This window comes from Pithys albifrons, chromosome 13 (assembly GCF_047495875.1).
Source record: "Pithys albifrons albifrons isolate INPA30051 chromosome 13, PitAlb_v1, whole genome shotgun sequence".
NCBI lineage: Eukaryota > Metazoa > Chordata > Aves > Passeriformes > Thamnophilidae > Pithys > Pithys albifrons.
In genome coordinates, this window is record NC_092470.1 from 8631565 (window position 1) to 8651362 (window position 19798).

The 19798-nt window shown below is 42.4% G+C and overlaps 2 protein-coding genes across 11 annotated transcripts in view; one reads left to right on the forward strand and one right to left on the reverse strand.

The window, feature by feature from the left end:
- Positions 1-5184, reverse strand: part of PIGB (phosphatidylinositol glycan anchor biosynthesis class B) — an 8317-nt gene extending 3133 nt beyond the window's left edge. For 2 of the 4 annotated variants that reach the window (XM_071568427.1, XM_071568426.1), the window contains exons 1-9: positions 4903-5184; positions 4691-4823; positions 4296-4413; positions 3564-3668; positions 3283-3413; positions 2548-2685; positions 2097-2148; positions 1469-1680; positions 717-781 (exon numbers count right to left, since the gene is read on the reverse strand). In XM_071568427.1, coding sequence (XP_071424528.1) covers positions 717-781; positions 1469-1680; positions 2097-2148; positions 2548-2685; positions 3283-3413; positions 3564-3668; positions 4296-4413; positions 4691-4823; positions 4903-5017 — 1069 coding nt within the window. In that variant the 5' untranslated portion in view covers positions 5018-5184. The remainder of the gene's footprint in view (positions 1-716; positions 782-1468; positions 1681-2096; positions 2149-2547; positions 2686-3282; positions 3414-3563; positions 3669-4295; positions 4414-4690; positions 4824-4902) is intronic. The other 2 variants (XM_071568424.1, XM_071568428.1) reach the window with 2 other exon arrangements.
- A 448-nt stretch (positions 5185-5632) lies between these two features.
- Positions 5633-19798, forward strand: part of RAB27A (RAB27A, member RAS oncogene family) — a 30671-nt gene continuing 16505 nt past the window's right edge. The window contains exons 1-3 of one of the 7 annotated variants that reach the window (XM_071568430.1): positions 7303-7381; positions 7910-8045; positions 9540-9624. The gene's annotated coding sequence lies outside the window, so the exon portion shown is untranslated. Of the gene's footprint in view, positions 5699-7274; positions 7382-7909; positions 8046-9539; positions 9625-17248; positions 17567-19798 lie in introns of those variants that run through there. The other 6 variants (XM_071568432.1, XM_071568431.1, XM_071568435.1 and 3 more) reach the window with 6 other exon arrangements.

The window sequence follows — 19798 nt, forward strand, 5'->3', positions numbered from 1 at the left end:
TACTTTAAAATTCATGTGAGGTTTTGTTCTCCTTTTACTTATAATGTTTGGTGCAATTAAGACCTTTTTGTAACCACTGAATTATCAGAAGAAACTTTTGTATTTTTTCTTTTACTAAAGTATCCAAATGGATGGTGAGTTCTTGATAAATTGTGCCAAGACTTATTACACGTTGATCTCAGCAGAAAGCAAAATTATGAAATAAGATTTACTTCTGACTAGCAAAACAGGTTAAGGAAAATTACAGTGTTCAGTGATTCATCAGTTTTGAACTGGAGCTATACAGCTTCATGTTCCAGAAGTTTTAATCTTTCCTTTGTAACATCTGAATCTAGAAAAGGGTAATTTTAATTTTTTTGTTGCTTAATTAAAAGGCATTTATCAGGCATATTTGGAAGAACTGTGTGGAAAAATACTAGGAGCCAAGGAACAAGATTCACTGTAGGGGTGGCAGTTCTGATAAGTCAGGAGGCACTGACACAATTCTCGTATTTTTGCAGGCAGTACTTTTATCCATTCTAAGCATTCTCCATCTGTGTTATGGTCACTTGCTGTTCCTCATCCTTTTTTTTCCCCCTCTTTTTTCTAGCTGTAAGAAAAGGTTAGGCTGGTTCTAAGAATCCTTTCTCAAATACCTACACTGACTATTAACAGTCTCTCTTTGGGTAAAAATTATATACATGTAAGGTTGCAAGACATTTGAAACCAATGCTTACCACAAAAAAACATGCAGAATGGCAGTACTGGATAGATGAACCTGAATTCCTTGTGGCTCAGTGTGCTGTAATAAAACATAAAATACCAGAGGAAGAAAGTTAAATCCATCAGTTCTGTGGACAAAATGCGTTTCAGAGCACAGATGACTGGAAGAAGAGCTCTTGCATACACTGAAAAGCTTTCAGTATTGAAGCAGTTTAGAGTAAAAATCCAAATTGTCACTTTTTAAGAACATAATAAATGCATGCAAGTGAAGATTATTTGGTCATTTTAAGCCATGCACTGATAAAAATACAGTTAAGAGCTGTGTGTACACTTGTGAATGGAGTAAGTCTTAGAGGCCTTAGAACCTCTCACTTTACTGGGGATGTACTAAACAACCAAATGAAATGGTGTTTCCATTAACAGGCATCTAGTAAACAGTTTTCTAATTAGTTCTGTTGCTCCTTAAACACCTGCTAGGTGAGTGTTGGTTTGTTTTTTTCTTCTTTCATTTTCAATTGCAGTTCATGCTGAATTATTTTATTCTTTAAGGGTCTATTCAATTCTAAAAATACATGTTTGGTAACAATACAACAAGTAGTGTTACATGAAATTCTAGAAACTGTTTAATAATTGACTGGATTTCTTGGAGTTTTTGAATAGTTTCTATCACTTAACCTGAGTGCTATGCTCATTTGCTCTAGAGAGAACTCGAGCTTTGAAAAGAACAAAACAGTGAGAGGTAGCAGCTACACTTAGGAGGAATTACCTGTACACCAGCACTGTCCAAATCACTGCCATTAGAAGGATGCGGTATCTTTTTGGTGCCAGCACACAGCCATGAATAAAGAAAGGCAGGTGGGTACCCAGGATGACTGGCAGTCCCTGAGTGAAGTACCAGTGCCAAGGATGAGATCCATAAAATGTTCCCAAATTTTGCAGCACGTTGAATTTCAGGAAGTTCAGCTGAACCAGTACCCACTGGGAGATTGGGGAAGAGTTAAATACAAATCCAAAGTCAATCCCAACCAGTGAATTACACAGTCATCTCTGGCCTTAAATGATACAATGTTTAATTCGTACTTTGGGGTTTTGTTTTTTTCCTACTAAGATTCATTGTGGACTTCCTCTGTTCAGCAATTAAACACAGCAGTGTGTAAGTTTGTAGTTTGTTGGTAACTACTGAGACATGAGCACATTGATTTTATGGAACAGTCCATTGTTTGAAATTACTGAGAAGTCAGTGTTTAAGAGTTTGTGGGTTAGGATAGATGTAGAGACCATAGGCCAGACACTGTCACAGAAACAAGAGAAGTCAGAGAAGTCTGAAACATCCATCAATGTTAAAATACTGAACCCCAACCTTCTTCTTATAAGTCAAGTTTAAAACAGCTTACCTCACCAAAAAACACACGGTCAATTATTAAAGAGGTTCCTACTGTGACCAATCTGCAAAAATGGAAAGTTTGTTGCACTGATATTGCGTGAATTGCTTTTGTATCTTCTGTAGATAGTTGTCAAAACTTCCTGATATTTTTGAGATTATCTGCATTCAAAACCATTTTACAGTGGCCACTTATCATCCAGTATCCTTGGCACAATCCCAGATTAAGGTGGAATGCTGTTCATTGTCTCACCCTCAAGAAATCTTTCTTAGTGCTATTTTGCAGAATATAAATAATTTTAAAGGAAACATGCCCCTTCTTTAAACTTTTGCAAAAGACTCTATTTGTTCCCTTGGTTTTTTACACAGAATCGGCTTTTTTGGGTTATCTACCTTGGCCGTGGTAAAACCAATTGTAAAATGTAACTGTGCATAGACACAGTTCAAATTCAGAAAGAACTTACCCAACTGGAATGCAGTTTTGTAGGAGGTTTGCTTTCCTCTGTTCTTGCAAAAAATGACTGAAGACCAAAGGCATCCATGGAATAACAGCGGTGGGACGAATAACAATTGCAAGTGCTACCAGAGCTAAATATTTGCAACTAGAAGGAATGAACATAAAAAAATCCAGAAGCTTATCAAAGTTTGGTCAGTTCTTTCACAGACAGTGACATTTCAACAACTGAAATACTGTCATTTCTCTGGCCAAAAGGGTTTCATACTACATGTAACTTTCATTTTCTCAGTGCAGATACTCAGTTTTGCTTGGAAGGCTGCAACTACAGAATTGCTTTGTTAGCAGTGGAGCTGCTAACTGGAAGCACACACTTGTTTTAAAATAGCTGGTAAAGAGGGTTGTGACCACCTATATCTGAACCCCAACAAAGCTTTTGTTATCGTCTCCCAAGATACCACATATTTCAAGTCCTTTAAAGTTTATTAAAATAAAGTTTCCAATAAAGTCATACTTTGCATAGGGAAACTGGGGAGTAGTTAATTTTACATACCAGCTATAACAACACCTCAAAAAATATTTACAGAAATACCGAAATGTTCCTTCCATGAGCTACAGCTCTTGTGTGAATGAGGTGGCTTTGGTTACCTTAGATTCTAAGATAAAAGTTAGCATTTTAAACAGTAGCAGTAGACTGGTGTAATCCCAAGCCAAAAATGATCAGTAATGTTAGCAGGTTTCTCACCTGTTTCCCATCTTGGAACCTTTTATCGGATAGTATGAAAGAGCAAAAATGGTAAGAATAGTTTCCATGGTGTTTGATAGAGTTCTGGTACAGGAATACCATGTAAACCAGGAACACAGCTGGCAGAAGAACTGAAAATAATTATGAACAACACATTAAAACAAGTTCACCCAAAGGAAGGTGGTAATTCCTCAAAGTTTGACTTACCATTTTGCTGCTGTTTATACTGCAAAAAACAGTGTTTAATAATATGCATAATTTTTTTAAAGGCTATGACTCACCACCCACTTTGCTGTTTCTCCATTTTCAAGGTGTTGCACGAATGAGTAGAGCTTCACATCAGCAAAAGCAGCCAGCACTGCCTGAGCAAGCCTAGGGACCCAGATCTGTGTAAGCAGAGAGAAAACTGTACTTGCAACAAAACAAGTTAAATTCCGAGTTCTAACAGAGGATCACAGAATTAGTGAATGAATGTTCAGGTATGAAAATAGTGAATTAGTTAATATTTTCTATAGCTTTTTATAATTTTAAAAAAAGAAATAGTAAAGTCCTTGGGTAAGACTAGTATTTCTGTCAAAACAGAGAATGACTAATGTTCAGCTGAAAGCATTCAGAGATGGAAACCAGAATCCTTTGCCATTCATCTCCAATAGAAATCATAAGGGGCTGTTGTGAGTTTAGTATAACTATAAATGGTTAAACTCTTAGGCAAACTGAACCACAGAGCAATTATGATGTAATGGCAAACCCTTATCAGCATGAAACTCCAGGATACTGATGAAAGCCCAGAATTATCCTCTGCAGTCACAGGCACCAGCACTGTGACTGGAGATCTATGCATGAGTTCTGCCCCCATGGGGGAGACATCAATGAAGTATTTGTGCTCATTAATCTCTAATTGCCATATTCAAGGCTTCACATTCTACCTGGACAAGGATAAAAAATACACTGTATTTAAATACAGTGTTTGGAAATTATATTTTAATAGCAGATGCATTTTTGATCATACTCACCAGCAGCTGAACATCGTCCTTACCCAGCAGTTGTAACGCTTTGTAGATGCTTGCAAAAATAAGTGGGTACAAGTAGCCCCTTAATCTATTTGCCCATTCCCAAGTCAGGTATCCATAATTATGAATATTAAGGATCAACGAACAAGTGAAACGAAAAGCTTCGCTCGAGCTGTCCGGGTCGAAGCGGTGGGGTGTTTGTTGCTGGTCAAGCCAACACTTAACTACAGCTGAAACCTGTCCCCGGAGTGGGGAAACTTGACCCCCCACGCGGAAACCAGTGTCAGTTGGGGGGCACCTGTCCCCGAGCGGGGGGCACCTGTCCCCGAGCGCGGCCCTGCTCCCGGTGCCTCGGGGAGCGCTGCCGGAGCGCGGGGGCCACGGCGGGCGAAGGATATTTGAAGACCATGCGATGCGCGACCTCCAGCGCCTGCCAGTGCTCGTCCGGGACGAAGCTGGTCTGGACGAGGAAGCAGTTGAGCGTCCGCAGCGCCAGTGCGAGCACCAGCAGCGGTGCGGGCGCGGCGGCATCTGCGGGGAGAGGTCGGTCCGTCACGGGTCCCTCCAGGGGCGCGCCCCGGCCCGGCCCGACCGGCCCAGCCCCGCTTACCGGCGCCTCGCTGCACGGCGGCCCCGCCGGGCGAGCCGTACAGCACCGAGCGCCGCTTGCGGAGCCGCACCGCTTCCGGCATCCGCGCCGCGGCCTCCTCCCTCCGCCGGGGCATGCGCGACCCCGCGGGGGCGGGACAGCGCGAGCACTTCCGTCCGGTGCCCGTACGAGCGGGGCCGCCACTCTGCTCTCCCGGGGGTCAGGTGAGGGCCGCGCTCTGTAGCCGTGCCGGGGCGGAGCTGCCCGTGCGCCCCTGCGCCGCTGTGCGCGCCCCCGCCCCGCGCTCCCGCCGTGCCCCCGCGGAGGCGCCGCCGCGGGGCCTCACGCGCGTGTCCGTGAGCGCGGCAGCGCCGCCTGCCGGCCATGTGGGGGCGGCTGCCGCTGCCGCACGTGTTCGTGGCCGTGGCGCTCGGCGTGGCCAGCGGCGTCTACATCTACCGCCCGCTCTTCCTGCCGCCCGCGGCCCCGCACGCTCCCGAGGCCACCGCGGGGCCGCCGCCGGGCGCCGATGCAGACAAGAGGCCGTGAGGGAGCCGTGTGAGCCGCCCTGGCGCCGTGCCCGGTACTGCCTCGCTGCGCCGGCCCGCGCGCCCATGGACGTGGATGGAGCCGGGGACGGAGTCACCGCGACCGTCACCTGGCGGGGACTGCCCCTTCCCAGCGCCGCTGCAGCCCGGCCCCGCCTGGAGCCATCCGCCTGCTGAAGCTGTACCTGCGTCCCTGTGTGTTCGGTGCCAGCCTTAAGGACGTGTTGACATGTGAATGTTGACGTGTATAAAGTTCCGAATGTCTGAAAGTATGTCTTCAAGTCTGAATTAATACAATAACTGCAGGGAACTGGAAAAAGAAAGGCATTGTTGTACAGTTACATTGCATGGGTTTTCTTGGTTTGCCTCTGATCTGCCCTTCCAAGTGATACATACGGTTTTTATCTGCTTCTCACGGTTTCAGTTCTTGATACTTAAGATGGGAATGCAGTTGGCTGAGAAGGGAGCTGCACCCAGCTTTGTCATCCTTCTCTTGTATCTGTCTGTATGTACATACACACATGTACCACACGACAGATAGAAATCTTTAATTCCTGACAGAACAAGGCTACGTTGGCTGTTTAATACGTAAGTCTGCCTGAAAAACAGGTTGTACTTGGAGAAGAGCCTCAGTGTGGAGCTCAGAACAACATGACTTTTGCAATAGGTGTGGATTAGTCTGAGAGAACAGAACCTGAGGCTCAGGGAAACTGGATCAGTAGGTATGTCAAGACTTCAGTAAATCTAAAAAGAAATCAAACCCAGCAGCTCTTGGGACAGACTTCTGTCAGGTTTTGGTTTTAACACAGAATCTTGTTTGGACAGCATGAGGGAAGAAATCCTTTCCCTGGATGTCTTTTTATTTAAGTCAGGTAGCTGCAGGCATAGACTTTTTGGAAGCTGAGATAGGAGAATACCAGCAGAAGATGGACTGAGAAGTGCAGCTGAGTGCAGTAAATTGAGTGTGGACATGATGTTACGTGGGTAGTGGCTTTAACCTAAAAGAGGGCAGGTTTAGATTAGATATTGGGATGCAACTTTTTACAGTGAGGGTGGTGAGGCCGTGGCATAGGTTGCCCATAGCAGCTGTGGATGCTCATCCCTGAAGGTGTTCCAGGCCAGGCTGGATGGGGCTTGGAGCATCCTGGTCTAGTAAAAGGTGTCCCTGCCCATGGCATGCAGGCTTGAAAAAAATTAAGGTCCTTTCCAACCCAAACCATTCCAGGATTCCATGAGGAAATGCCCCAAATCTTCACAAAAGTGCAAACACTGAACTATTGCAGTGAGTCCAGCAGCTTCCTTTACAATACTACTGTATATTGAAAAGGTTATTTTGAAGAGAAGTAGCTCAAGTCTAATAGGCACTTTCTATGTAATTGCTGGGATTGTAAAGATGCCCGTTGATTTTAAAAAGTCTCAAGAAAGAGGATGTCTGCTGCAGGTGGAAAGGATTATTGAGGCAACTGAGCTTAAGTCTGTGCTTACTGGATTTTTGAGACTGCTGGATTTAAAGTGTTTATTGGGCAGCTGCCGAGTGAAGGGAGGCAACTCTAGCGAGGCAGGCAGCCAGCAGGCGGCAGGAAAAACTCACTGAACCCGCCGTGGTGCGCATTAACCAGGCAACGCGGGTTTTCTCTAAAAGCCTGGTTTGCCTCTCATGCATTTTTATTAAATGGGAGCGAAATCTTCCAGAAAAGCGAGGAGGAGGAGAAGGGCTGCGGAGCCGGCCCGGTTAATGACAGAGCAGCATCACTCGGCGCTGCGCCGGGGCCGCGCCCGCCCAGGTGCCCGCGGCGGGGGAGCGGGGCCGGGACACGCCGGGGCGGTGCTGCCTGGCCCGATCCCGCCCCTACCTTGGGCCGTACGGGAAGTGATGTTGCCTTGACGGAAAAGACACGGCTGCAGCCCAACCGAAGGGGCAGGTGCGGCGGGAGCCCCGGCGGCCGGGGGAGGTGAGCGGGCGGGAGCGGCGCAGGAGCCGGGAGGGAATAGCGCGGGGGTCGGTGGCAGCTCCCTGGAGAGGGGTCACCGAGGGTCTGGGGACGGGGGGTTTGGGCAGAGGAGCTGCAGGTGCTGCCTCACCGCCCAACCCCGCTCCGCATCCCGCTGCTCCAAAGCGGCGACCCGTTCGTGGGATAAAAGGGGAACGTGTGAAGCCTCGGCCCCGCCTGCCCTGCAGGTGCTTGCTGAGCTTCGCGGCTGCTGCTGGGAACGCGGTTCCGCAAGGAATCCTGCTCAGGCCTTCACATGGAGCAGCTGCAGGACCTGCAGCTTTCCCCCTGCTATCGATGTGTGTTTCTTGTTACAAAAGAGAACTAGGTTGCATGTCTGATTTAAAGTTCTTTAAAAAGGCTTTTAAAATGGTAAATTATCGAGGAAGCAGCATAAGTGTGTTTTATTTGCTTAGCTAGAACTTAAGTCTTATATGAGTATCAGCAGATCTGTTACTTCTTTCTGAGCACTGCGTGTTTGTCTGACAGGCTGCTCGCTGAGAAGGTCCAGAAGGTCTCCTCAGCCTGATTTGCAATGCTTGGGCTAAACTAAGGCTTTGATGGTCTTGGATCTAAAGAAAGCTAAGTCCATCAGAAAAAAATCGTACTGGTGTTTTCTAGCTCTGTAAGTAACTACAGTATATTACTGTATAAATGGTACTTTTATAATGGTGCTAGCAGAGTATAAAGGACATACCTAGAACCCTCAAAACCACTCAATTTTTATCACTTTTTAGCATTAGGGATATTTTGAGCTTTCTGATCCTCAGACACTCTCCAGTGATTAGTGCTTAGGAGTTTTTCATCAGGGTAACAGATATGCCTGTTTGGACTTGAGTTCTGCTACATGATACTGGCAAGGACATGTTTCTCTATACTTAGAATTTTTATCGAAATGCTACAAAATCTTATTCTGGCTGCCTTTTCTTGGAAACTTAATCTTATACAGGCATCTCCTCTCAGCTCTTCTTTCTCTTCATAGACTTAAACTGCTTTTGTGACTGTTCCAAGAATTTTCCAGCCAGGGAAATGCATTTCAAAGTTGGTTGATATGGAAATGTAGGGATAGTATTTGTGATGCTAAGTGGGCGTCTCAAAAGCATGGTTAGAAAGATGGAGAAAAGAACAGCATGTTCCTGTGTTTCTTGTTCAGGTTCTAGTTTTACATCTGTTTAATCTCTTGCACAAAAGAGTCTGTGGGAGGGGCAGTGATACGATTTACTCTATTTTATTTTTACGGTTAATAAAATTTCTCATCAGCACCCAGATAACTAAAACCAGACTGTAAGTCTGTTTTACCACTATCATTAAAAACAAGAACACATTATTTTATCACTTGACTACACATTTCCTTTTCTTTCAAAGAGAAGATAAGGTGAGATAAAAGATTTTTCAAGTAGCTTTTAGCCTTTACAGAAACAAGTATTACGAGCATTAGTCCTTGTGTGCCTTTGAATTCTTGGTTGCTCTGATTGTTCCAGGTATCTGCTGTGCTGGGACCATGACCACTGATTGGTCTGTCAGTTTTCAGTAAACCCTGAACTTGCAGAGCAGCACCAATAGTAAGAGCAGTCGATCTTTTTCAACAGATGGGTAGTTAGAATTTAGTTTAGAGACAGATAAAATTGGCACTAGAGATGGAAAATAAAGAATGACAACTCTTCTTCCCCTGCTGATGTCTCAGCAAATAATTAAGTTGCATTTAAAATGTATTAAACTCATGATGTAAATAATAGGTTAATCATCAACTATTCCCTTCTGTATTAAAGAAAGGTGCATTATTGTACTCCTCTGCACGTGTGATCTGCTCCTGCAGAGAATTACTTAGACATTTTTAGCAAAGCAGTTTCTGGGCTGGGCATGTGCAGTGCTCAGGAACTTGCTTTTGCTGCTCGTGTCCTGCAGATACCTTCTGCAGGTACAATCATGTTTACAGCAGTGGCTTCAAACATGGCTAAAAAGTACAGCATGGTTTGAGAAATACTTACCTAAAAGGCAGCTTTTTATAGCAGAAACACATTTTTTCTATTTATACAAATATATTCCTAACCAGTCTTCCTCTAGGAATAGCATCTTGTTATGACATTTTCTTCCTCATTTCTTTTTTTCCTCTTCTTAGTCGGAACTGCATGTCTGTCAGGAGGCAGGACTAACCTGAACTGCATTAAATCAGCTGAGATCATATTCTTTCATCTTCAGTGGAGGTAAAACTGTAGTTCTGGCCCTGACTTTCTTTCCTGGAACATCCTTATATTGTTTTGTTATCATACATAAAAGAGCAGAATTTACTTTTGATTGTTGTAATAAGTAGTCTCCACGCCTGTGATTTATTTTCCAATCTAATAAGCTTTGAAGATAAAGTAATGAAATATAGATTAAAATATGACATGTTAAGCAGCATAATTTTTTCCTGTGATGTTGATGTGGCTTCTAGGGGTTGAAAATGCTCTGGTATATGTGACAGTTTTGCATAATACCAGGTGGTGGAATCCTTTTCACATACTGGCCAGCACTTTGGAGCTCACCTAACAAGTTCTTCAGTATTTTGAACTACTGCAGGAAGAAAAAAGGCAAATGTTCTTGCTTTTACAGCTCTGAAGATAATGTCAAAGTGTAAACCAATGCAGTACTATTTTCCTGAGTTTGCAGACCCATTTCCCATAGCTGTTCCCTTTGATACTTTTACTGATGTGAAATGGGTGAGATTAAAGCATGTAAAGACTGGTACTAAGGTAGCAAAGGAGCAGGAAGAAGCAATGAAGGTACAAACTTAGCAGGAAGAATACAACTCTTCTAGAAATTTGTGGCTTGCAGTGGACAAGAGAAGTCAGTATTTATGTGAGCAGTGTTTTTAAATTAAAAGTCAAATTTGTGGGCACTTGAAAATAGTAGTTTGAAAACAACCCTACACTTCTGCAGTTCTTTGTGTAAAGGCAATAGGTAGCTCAAAAGACTGTAAGGATGAAATATTTATATGCAAATAGAACACTGGATGGGTTTAAGGACACTGTTGTACAGATCAAGTAGCTGATTCCAGTTTAATTTTGGAGTTTATCCTTGCAGTTTTACAGCTGTGCATAGCTGTCAATTCAAAAGGTGGTAACAGCATAAAGAAATAAATAGCAAGACAGATAAAAACTGTAAGTCTTGAGTAATATTTTCAGGTAAAGTGAACTCCATGGGTAGAAGTAATGCCTTTTATTAGACCAGCTCATCTTGTTGGAGAGGGTAGGTGAGCCCCTTCCAGCTTCGAAGTAGAAACAGCAGAATGCAAAACAAAATTGAAAACCATTGATACAGTATTTTCATAGTACTTTTATTAAACATGTGTCATTAGAAAGTGAGGAAGGTTCTCTTGGGAGAAGTATTACTGCTTTAAAGCCATCCTCCCATTTCTAGTTAAACCCTTCAAAGTGGCAGTGCTGTTATAGAAGCTGCTGTAGAGCCATGAAAGTGAGCAGCATGTGCTCTCCAAAGGCAACCCCGTCTCACTCTGAAGGACTGGCTCATTATTTTCATAACTCTGGGATATTTGATTTGGTTCTCTTATCCCTCAAGGAGCAGTAAGGAAAGTGGTTGCTCTGTGAACTGAAAGGAAGAAAGAATTCTTTCCAGTAACATCCTTGGGGAACAGAATATTTGGACTAGACCGAAGGCTGCTATTAGTGCTAAGGACTCATAAAGCATGTGTGTTGGGTAGGAGGAAAAGAGAAGTTGATTCCTTTTTATGATTAAAAAATGCAAGTTTCTGTTTTCCTTGTGTGTCTCCCCCAGTCTTGCCAGTATGATGAGGGAGATGACATTTCTCCTGGAAATCCCTGCTGGGAATTGCATGACTGTCATAGGGTGCAGTGCATTTTGAACATTTCAGGGTATCACTCAGTTGTGGGAGTTTCTTGTGCAGTGAAACTGTTCTGTGCAAAGACTGAATGAGATGAATTGCTGTTACAGTTATTGCCAATGGTTGCTGCTTTCCAAGTCTGCTTTAAAGCCCAGCTAACATTCAGAATGTGGATTATAGGAAAAAGTAGGATATTTGGTGTCTTTTTGTGGCGTTTTTTTTTCTCATTCCTTGTTGGTTTTTTTTTTTTATTTTTTTTTTAATTGCAAATGTTAATTGTCATTCCTCTCTTCCTGGTTGTTTTGTTCCAACCCAAACTTTATGCATGACTGAATGAGACCCAAGACACAGTTTATGAGTTTATGTTCTAGCCTTGGTGGTATCATCCGTTTCCAACAGAATGGTTCTTATCCAGCCCTTTCAGATCCTGTGCACACAACAGCATATGCTCCACTGACTTTTTCCTCTAACAGTGATTCAACTTGACAGGTCTTTTCTGTTGGGGCATGAACTGTCTGACTATCCTTAATTTTTTCATATTTTTTTCTTGCATTGGAGTGGTGTCAGGGTAGACATCTCTGTATAGAGATGGTGTCAACCAAATTTGGACTTAGTACTGTCTGATTTCATTGTATTTCTTCTGAATTTGATAGCAAAATTCACATAATCTTAGTTTGGATAAATGTAGCCCTAAATTTGAGTTGTTAAAGTAGTAGTTTTTTAATGTTCTTCATCTATGAAGTAGAAGAGGTGACTATAAATCTTTATTTGATATTTTCCTAGAATTGTAAGCTTGGATATAGCCCCCAGGACCCAGGACAGGACCTGAGAGCCTGCTGTGTGTCAGCAGGAGCTGTAGCACAGACTTTGGAAGGCCTGTGCAAAGAACATACTACCAAAGTAGAAGCATGCTTTTTAGTAGGTTTTAAAGCACAAGAGAAAACCCCCTGGATTTGAACTGCTAATACAGTGAAACTCAATTAGTTTTTATTCTATTCACTTTTAATAATAGATGTGCTTAAATTTCATTTGCTTTTAAGTAGGCCCCAACTTGAAAGTAAATATAAAATGGAATGCCTGTCACAGTATGTGCTGCAGCAGGTACAGCTTGGCCAGCTGGTGGGTGCCCCTTCCAGAACTGGAAAACTCGCAGGCATCCAACTCCTTCCTTTATCCAGCTGCCAATTTTTCACATGTGCAGGAACTCAAGTGTCTTTGTGGCTTCTTCCCCTCTGTAAAGGAGTGTTAAGCTGATCAGCAGATTCAAATGTTGGGGAGAAGGCAGAAATAACAGAAATTCAATGTCTCTGCCCCCTCTAATAAGCTTTGTTTCCTTAGGAAACCAGGCTAAGAGGCATGTCCTCATTTCAGCTTTGTTTTTTGCATTGCAAATTTGGAGTTTTGCTCCAAGAAGTCCTTATTGCATTCATAATCTCCAGTGTGGTGTGTTGAGCCTCAGGGAATTTTTCTTCAGCCTGGCATCCTGAGGGATCTAGAAGAATGGGAGCAGTAACATTTTTAGTAATTGGGAATCACACAGGGAGTGGAATAGGGCCAATGGGACTGAAAGACCTACTTTGGTAATGCAGTCCATAATCACCAGCTCTTCAAGCCCACCCATTCCTGCTGCACACCCTGAAGGAAGGCAGATCAACCAGTCAGGCCAGTTAACTTCAGGAGTCACTAAATAAAAGGGAAAATGAAGGAGGTCTAATGTTAATGATGTTCATGATTTAAGAAATGGTAGAGAAAACTGGGTATCACAGGTGTTTAGTTAAGTTTCATATGCCTCTTTGCATGGAAGATCACACAGTAATACACAGCAAAAGCAATGCAGACTTCCCTGCCTGCCACATAGGGCGTTTTCCCTCCTCCAAATCTGGACTGTAAAAGACACTGTTGTCAGGTTATGAGAAGGAAGGACCACTTGCCCAATTAAGTAGCCTTACAAAAGATGTGAACAGGATCTTCTTTTACTGGAAAAAACCCCAGCTCTGCTGAATCAGTTTTAAAAAGCATTGTCTTTTACTGGGCAGTGATCCAACTACTTGTTGGTTCAGGTAGTGCCAAGAAAAAATGCTACCTATTAAGCTTAAGTATTAATAAAAATATAAAAGAAACTTTCAAAACTGTATTAATATTACAGGATTGTAAAACATTGAATATCCTTTCTAAGGAAGCTGTAGAGCACGTTCCTTTAAATTGGTACAGCAGCTTCCTGTAAATTTACTATGTTTTTTAATTAAAAAAATACACTTAGTCATCAACCCTTCTAAGAAGATAAAGATCATTGATCTAAAATGAGATTGGTAATTCTTCAGAATGAAGATAGAGACATGAGATTATTAGCATGTTTTCGCAGCTTCTTACCCAAATGCAGGGCCCCTCGTGTCTCATGCAGTGCCATTCTAGGTGCTCTCTTCATGCAGTCAGGCACCCACTTCACAACTCTTACATGTGAACCAGCATAAGTCTCACAGAGGAGCTGTAGCATGTCTGGTAATTCAGATGTGCCTTTTGGGTAGCAGAAAGGCCTGTCTGACATTTCATTTTAATCACTGAAGGTGTATTTCATGATTTGGTGCTGGCAAAGTTCAGCTACTACAACTATGCTGTGAAAGCTGATCTTCTGAGTGTGGATTGTCTTTTCTTTCATTTGTTTCCCTTGGAGGATATTGGTGAAGAGAAAAGCACAAGAAAAATTTCATATAAAGGATTTTGTCTCCTCCTTTCAGATCATTTTAGTCTTTCAGGTCTTGAGGTACTGGCACTACTGTATTTACAGACTGCTGTGGCAGGAAGTAGCAAACTTTTCCTTTGCAGCACATCCAATCAGCCCCTCTAATTTTTTCCATTTTTTTCTTGTAAGAAGCTGACTTTCTTTCAAGGAAACAACTGTAATTCTGTTTTACAGTTGTAGGAGTCTGCCTATACCAATTAATACATTTACATTTTCCCTATTTACTTTTTTCTCTTTGCTTTTTGTATTTTGTACTGTACTGTGCTGTGCTCTGGCTATTGAAGTTTGCTACCAGATGTGTGTCCCAGTGGCTGCTTTTCCCGCTCTTGCACTTTTTAAGTTTCCTCTTTGACTGCCAGTAGAGGTTTTGTGGCACAGATCAGATTTGTGGATGCCCGAAAACAAAACTACCCTTTGCTGCCTGCTGATGGGTCTTCATTCTGTAGACTTGCAGGTCATTTAAAGAATTCACATGTGAAAATTATGGATGTTGGTAAGAGCATGGTGAAGTTTTAGTGTGTGTTGGAAAAAACCATTACCTGCTTAGAGTGCTGAAGAGGAGACCTCCACCAGAGCTGTGTACTTGGGGAGTGGGTAGAGTAGGGGCAGTTGGCACTGATGTTGGGGGCACCTTTTGGCTTTGACAACAGGGATGTGTCTGTAGCACTGGGCTGGTACGAGAGCCAATTCTGCCCCTATTTCTCCAGTGGCAGATCTTGTAACTTTTGCAGACAGGTAACAATCCAGCCTTTTCTAGAGGAAACACCTGCTGCAGGACAGGTTGGACACCTGCAGCTTTTCTCAAGAGCATGGAATATATGAAGGCAAATATTCCGCCTCTTGCAATGAAGAGTGATCCATACTGTTCACTGTGTTTAAGTCCTCAAATTTCCTCCTAAATTCCAAGGCCTTTATAGCATAGAAAAGTTTTACAAGCAGACCATAAATTCCGTGCATTCAGATCATCTTGTTCATACAACCTGTGCATAAAACTTGTTTGTAAAACCATTGGGAAGCTTTAACCACTAAGTAGGTGGCTATTCTTTTGTAGAGCTGTAGCTTCAGAACTACATTTCACAGTTTCAGAACTTTACTGGTGTACCCTACATAAACTAAGAAAATGTCCAAGGACTTCTAACCCCCTGAGATTGGGCAGCAGTGAGAGGAAGGCTCACCTTGGGCTGGAGGGTTCCTGTTCCAGCTGCCCTGGGTTTGTGTGCACTTCCTGCCACCACACCAGGGCTGGCTCAGCTGCCTGTGCGGCTTTGTTGACAGGCTGCAAAAGTGTTTGTTTGCAAACAGAAGCTGTAAGTAACCCAGCTTTGAAGTCCTCCCAGGTTATGAACTGAGGCCCTCTGTTTTGGTAGTAACTCTGCAGTTTGAAATCAGCTTAACTGCACCCTCAAAAATTAAACTTTGTTTCAGTTTTACCTTTCTAGCAAAGTCTTACTGTTAGGGAAAAAAACTCTTGCCTGGAAGGGAAGAAAATTGGTTGGTGTTCCTCACACCAAGTGGGCAAGGGGAGAGTTGAACAACCTCATTTCATCCTGAAATAAAAATCTCAAGTCTGGGGATTACTGAGGAATTACTTTGCTGTTAAAGATGGCAAAAATCTTACTGTGTGGAAGAGTTTGAACTCCGTTTCCATTGCTAGTTGAGACTTCCAGACAGACACTGTGTGTAGTCACCTCCCAGGGCTGTTTGCAACAAGGCCAGAAGAGTTGTTGCTTTGTCTGTCAACACTTCTTATCCTGTTCCTCCTTCTGTGCTCTGGAGCAGTTACCAGAAATTCGAGGGTGCTTGTGGTCTGAATATTTCTTCACAGTTAAGCAAATGTGCTGCTATTGATCGGGGAAGCAGTTAAAGATGAAAAATGTGCACGTTGCTGAAAATTGACACAGTTTTTTTTTAAATTACATATGAGAGCAAAAAAGGGACTTCTGTATTCTTCTAAAACTGGTGAAATCTATAGAAGATTGAATTGATGAACCAAGGGTTGTTAGAGTTTTAAAAATTACAACTTGTAAGTAAATGTCAAAGAAACGGATTTTATTTAATTCTGGAAGAATGCTAAGGCAGGGCATGAAAAAATGTTCCAGTTCTGTGTAAAAGAAGTGAGATGTTCACTGGGGAAAGAACAGTAAAAACTGCTTTGATTCACATGAAAGGAGGAGAGATAGTTGAGCACTGAAACAAGGCAATCAAGGAGCTTGTGGAGTTGTTTTTGTTATTGGTAGATGAATGCATTAAGAATATATTAAATGGTGTAGTAGGCTGTCTGCAGCACTTCTTAAATTATAAGGCTGGAGAGTAAGTAGTCTTAGAAACCTTCCTAATTTCCTTATTTTGCTGCCCTTGAAGCACTGTGAGAAAAGAAACTGAGGCAAGAAAGGGTTGTGCAAGGTGACTCACCTGTAAAAGCTTGTCTGCTAAATCTGCCATGGTGAGTGCAGAAACACCGTTCAGTGCTGTGCTGGGAGCACCTGTGATGTGCAGGGTGTCTGCGAGGAGGGCAGAGCCCTCACAGTGATGCAGGGGCTGTGTGGTCCTCTCTCATCCCTCGGACCCAGCACAGGGCTCCCCTTCCAGCCCGTGCCTTGGTGCAGACACCAGTGGGGCCAGATGAGTGAGTCCTGCCTGTTGGGTGCCTGTGTTAACAGTCTTGTTGTTGAGAAAGAATTACTTTACATGTTAAATTAAGTAATTTATTTCCTTGAAGTTATTTAACTGTTTAAAATGGCTGCCTGTGTCTCTTAGGATTGTTCAGGGATGGGAGCTTGTAAGTTTAGCTGCAATAGTCCAGAGAGTTTCTGGCAACGTCATCACTCTGGTCTTTTGTTGGAGCTTGTTGCCACCTGAAGAGGTTCAGCAGAAAGGACTGGACATGGGGGCCTACAAAGCCCTGTAGTGCTGCTGCCACTGCCCTCAGTCCTTCCAGCTCCCTCTCACATGGTTTCACTCTGGTGTCCGTGCCGATTTTCTTATCATTAACCTTTCCTGCTATCTGTGAAGGTGTGAAATAAAACCATTTGAAGGTGTGATATAAAACCAGCTTGGGGAACAACTGCTGTTCACAGTGTTTCAGTACAGTAGACTACCATGGTTGCTGTATTTTACTTTTCTGGTTTTGTAGACTTAAAAAAAGTTGCAATTACACACTGCAGCTTCCTCTCGCTGCAACAAGAAGGAGGAGGGTCCACAGTTTATGCAAAAGTTCAGTGTGTTACCTGGTTTAGGGAGCTCTAGTCAGCTCCCTTAGTTTTAAAAGGAGGAAAAGAGATCACTTGATCGGTCAGCGAGACCACATGACAAGCAGCTGAATGTAATTAGGTGGTGAGGGTGGTTGTGTGGGGCTGGCAGCTTCCTACAGCCCTGCAAACGGTAGAGCTACTACTCTGAACTGCACTGTTCTGGGTTTATTTTCTTCTCTGCCGATCCTACCTGTACATGAGAAATGGCTCTTTTTGCATGACTATGGTATTCAAGAGGTCTGAACTGTGTCAGGAAACTTCTCACTGAAACACCCTTGGAAAACTACACATCCATTCACAGCTTTTAGGCATAGGTATGTAAACACTTTCTCTTTTTTATTTATTTTTGTAAGATTTATTACATTGTCTTGAGCTGGCTGTTGTGTGCCAGCTATTCCTCTGGTAAGATCTTTGAAACAATGTCACTGTACTTTAACAACCTGCCTGGAATACTTTGATTTTTGAGAGACAGTTCAGCATTGCTGCATCCTCATGTTCTAGAGGGAAAAGTAAACCTAAAGCTGGGGAGAACCTTAGTTTGTGTAACACACAGGCTTTGGGTTTAAATGACAATACTGCAGCTCTTTTGGTATGTAGTCATTGCTTTTCACAAATAAATCAGTCAGATTTAAAGAGAAACCAGGGTAAGTGTATTAATAAAATGAAATGACTGCAGTGACCAGTATCTGGATTCAGAAGCCATAAGATGCCTGTTCTGGTCTCAAGTCATCAGCCTACATTTTCTTCTATTTTAAGTCAAACTTGTTCTGCCATTAGGTGGAATTAGACCTCTGATAGTAAAGTGTGCTGTGCAAATAACATTGATAATACTGAACAAAGTAACACAGTATTTTTAAATGTTGCAGTGCTTGAACTTTTTTTCCCTTCTATATCTTCCTGTGTGCCCATTAGCATTTAAAGATAATAAAAACAGTCAATGAAACAGTCCTTTAGAATGGTGTTTGTTTTGACTGGGTTGTGCACACTGTGCTTGATCTCCTGTATACCAAATGGAGGATAAAAGGAATGAGTGTTGTGTTGCAGTCTGTTACTTTTAATTAGCAAAAGAAATTGAACAGCAAGAACCATGAGAGCTCATCTAGTTCACATTCCGTGTTCAATCATATAGAAATGACTTGAATCTTAAAATTAATTACAGTGAAAGCAGTATGAGGGTGGGATGGTATGACTGTGTTTTGTATCTCTGCTGGAAGAAACTCAAAATGCTTGTACCCATCAGACTAAGTCATTCCTTGCCACCCCAAGCATGAATTTGTTATAAGGCATCCTTTCTAGCCCATGTGTTTGTCAGTATTTTTCTAACCATGGGCCAAAACTCCAGTTTTTGTAGACTGTAAATAACCAAGGAGGAGTTGTTCAGAGAACAGAAAACAGTATTCTCTTCCACTTCTGTGGGAAGGTCACAAGGCTTTCCCAGGGTTTTAATTGATGTCTAGCATAGATTGTCTTAAGATGATTTTTCTAGTCCTGATCATCACCAGTTGACTTTTGTTTATGAGAAAGTGAGAAGTTCACAAATGTAGTTAAATAAATATGTTTTCATGCTGTTCCCTTATAGTCATTTCCATTATATGAGAAGATTATATAAAATAACTGGGAAAAAGGATTTTTTAAAACATTGATGCTTGGATTAATGTTTTTGTATTGGTTGTCGGAGCTGCTTCATCATAATTTACTGTTCATAATACTATCAAGTGTTACCATTACTTGTGCATTTTGAATGGGTGTTATAGAAACTATTTCTAGCACATTTACGTACTGATTTCTAATGATCTAAGTTACTTGAGGATTAAATTTTGATAATGTTGGGGTTCTGTTGTACAGAGGAAACCAATATTCTAGCATGTGGTGCTGCCACCCTTTCCCTTACCGTACTCCCATCAGATTTCAGTATATTTGCATATTTCTGTCATGTCTTTTATTTACAACACTATCTTAAACAAAATATCCTTAGACATTAAGCCTGGTAAAAACAAACTGGGAGTCTGTTTCAGCTGGAATTCTTCAACCAATGGTATTAAAGGGAAATTGTAATTTTTTTGCCTTAATAAAAAATAGAAAAAAGGAAGACCAACAAAAATTCAGAAACGGTACAAAACTTAACAGAATGAACTCAAAAAATCTTAATGATGCAACTGTTGGTATAAACAGCAGCAGTAGTGGGCTCATAGTGAGGAGGGAATCCCCTGGGAGTAGGTGGGTTGGGGTGTGTTATCACAGCTCCTCTGGGCACTGGCTGAGGTTTGCTTTTCTCACGCATTTCATTTGTTTTTACTGGAATGTCATTACTGGATGTATGTCAGATACATAGTTCCTTCTATGGAAAATCAGAGGCATTGATTGCAAATCAAACACTGCAAGCCAAAGGGAGTCTTTTAATAGAGAATGAAGCAGCAGCACCTACTTTAATGAGTCTCCTCAAACAGAAACTCTTGTGGGACAGTCTCATTACCTTCTCCCAGCTTCTTGTGACTTGTGCACAGAAGTGCATGGATGAATAAGTTCTTTCATATCTGCCTGCTCTT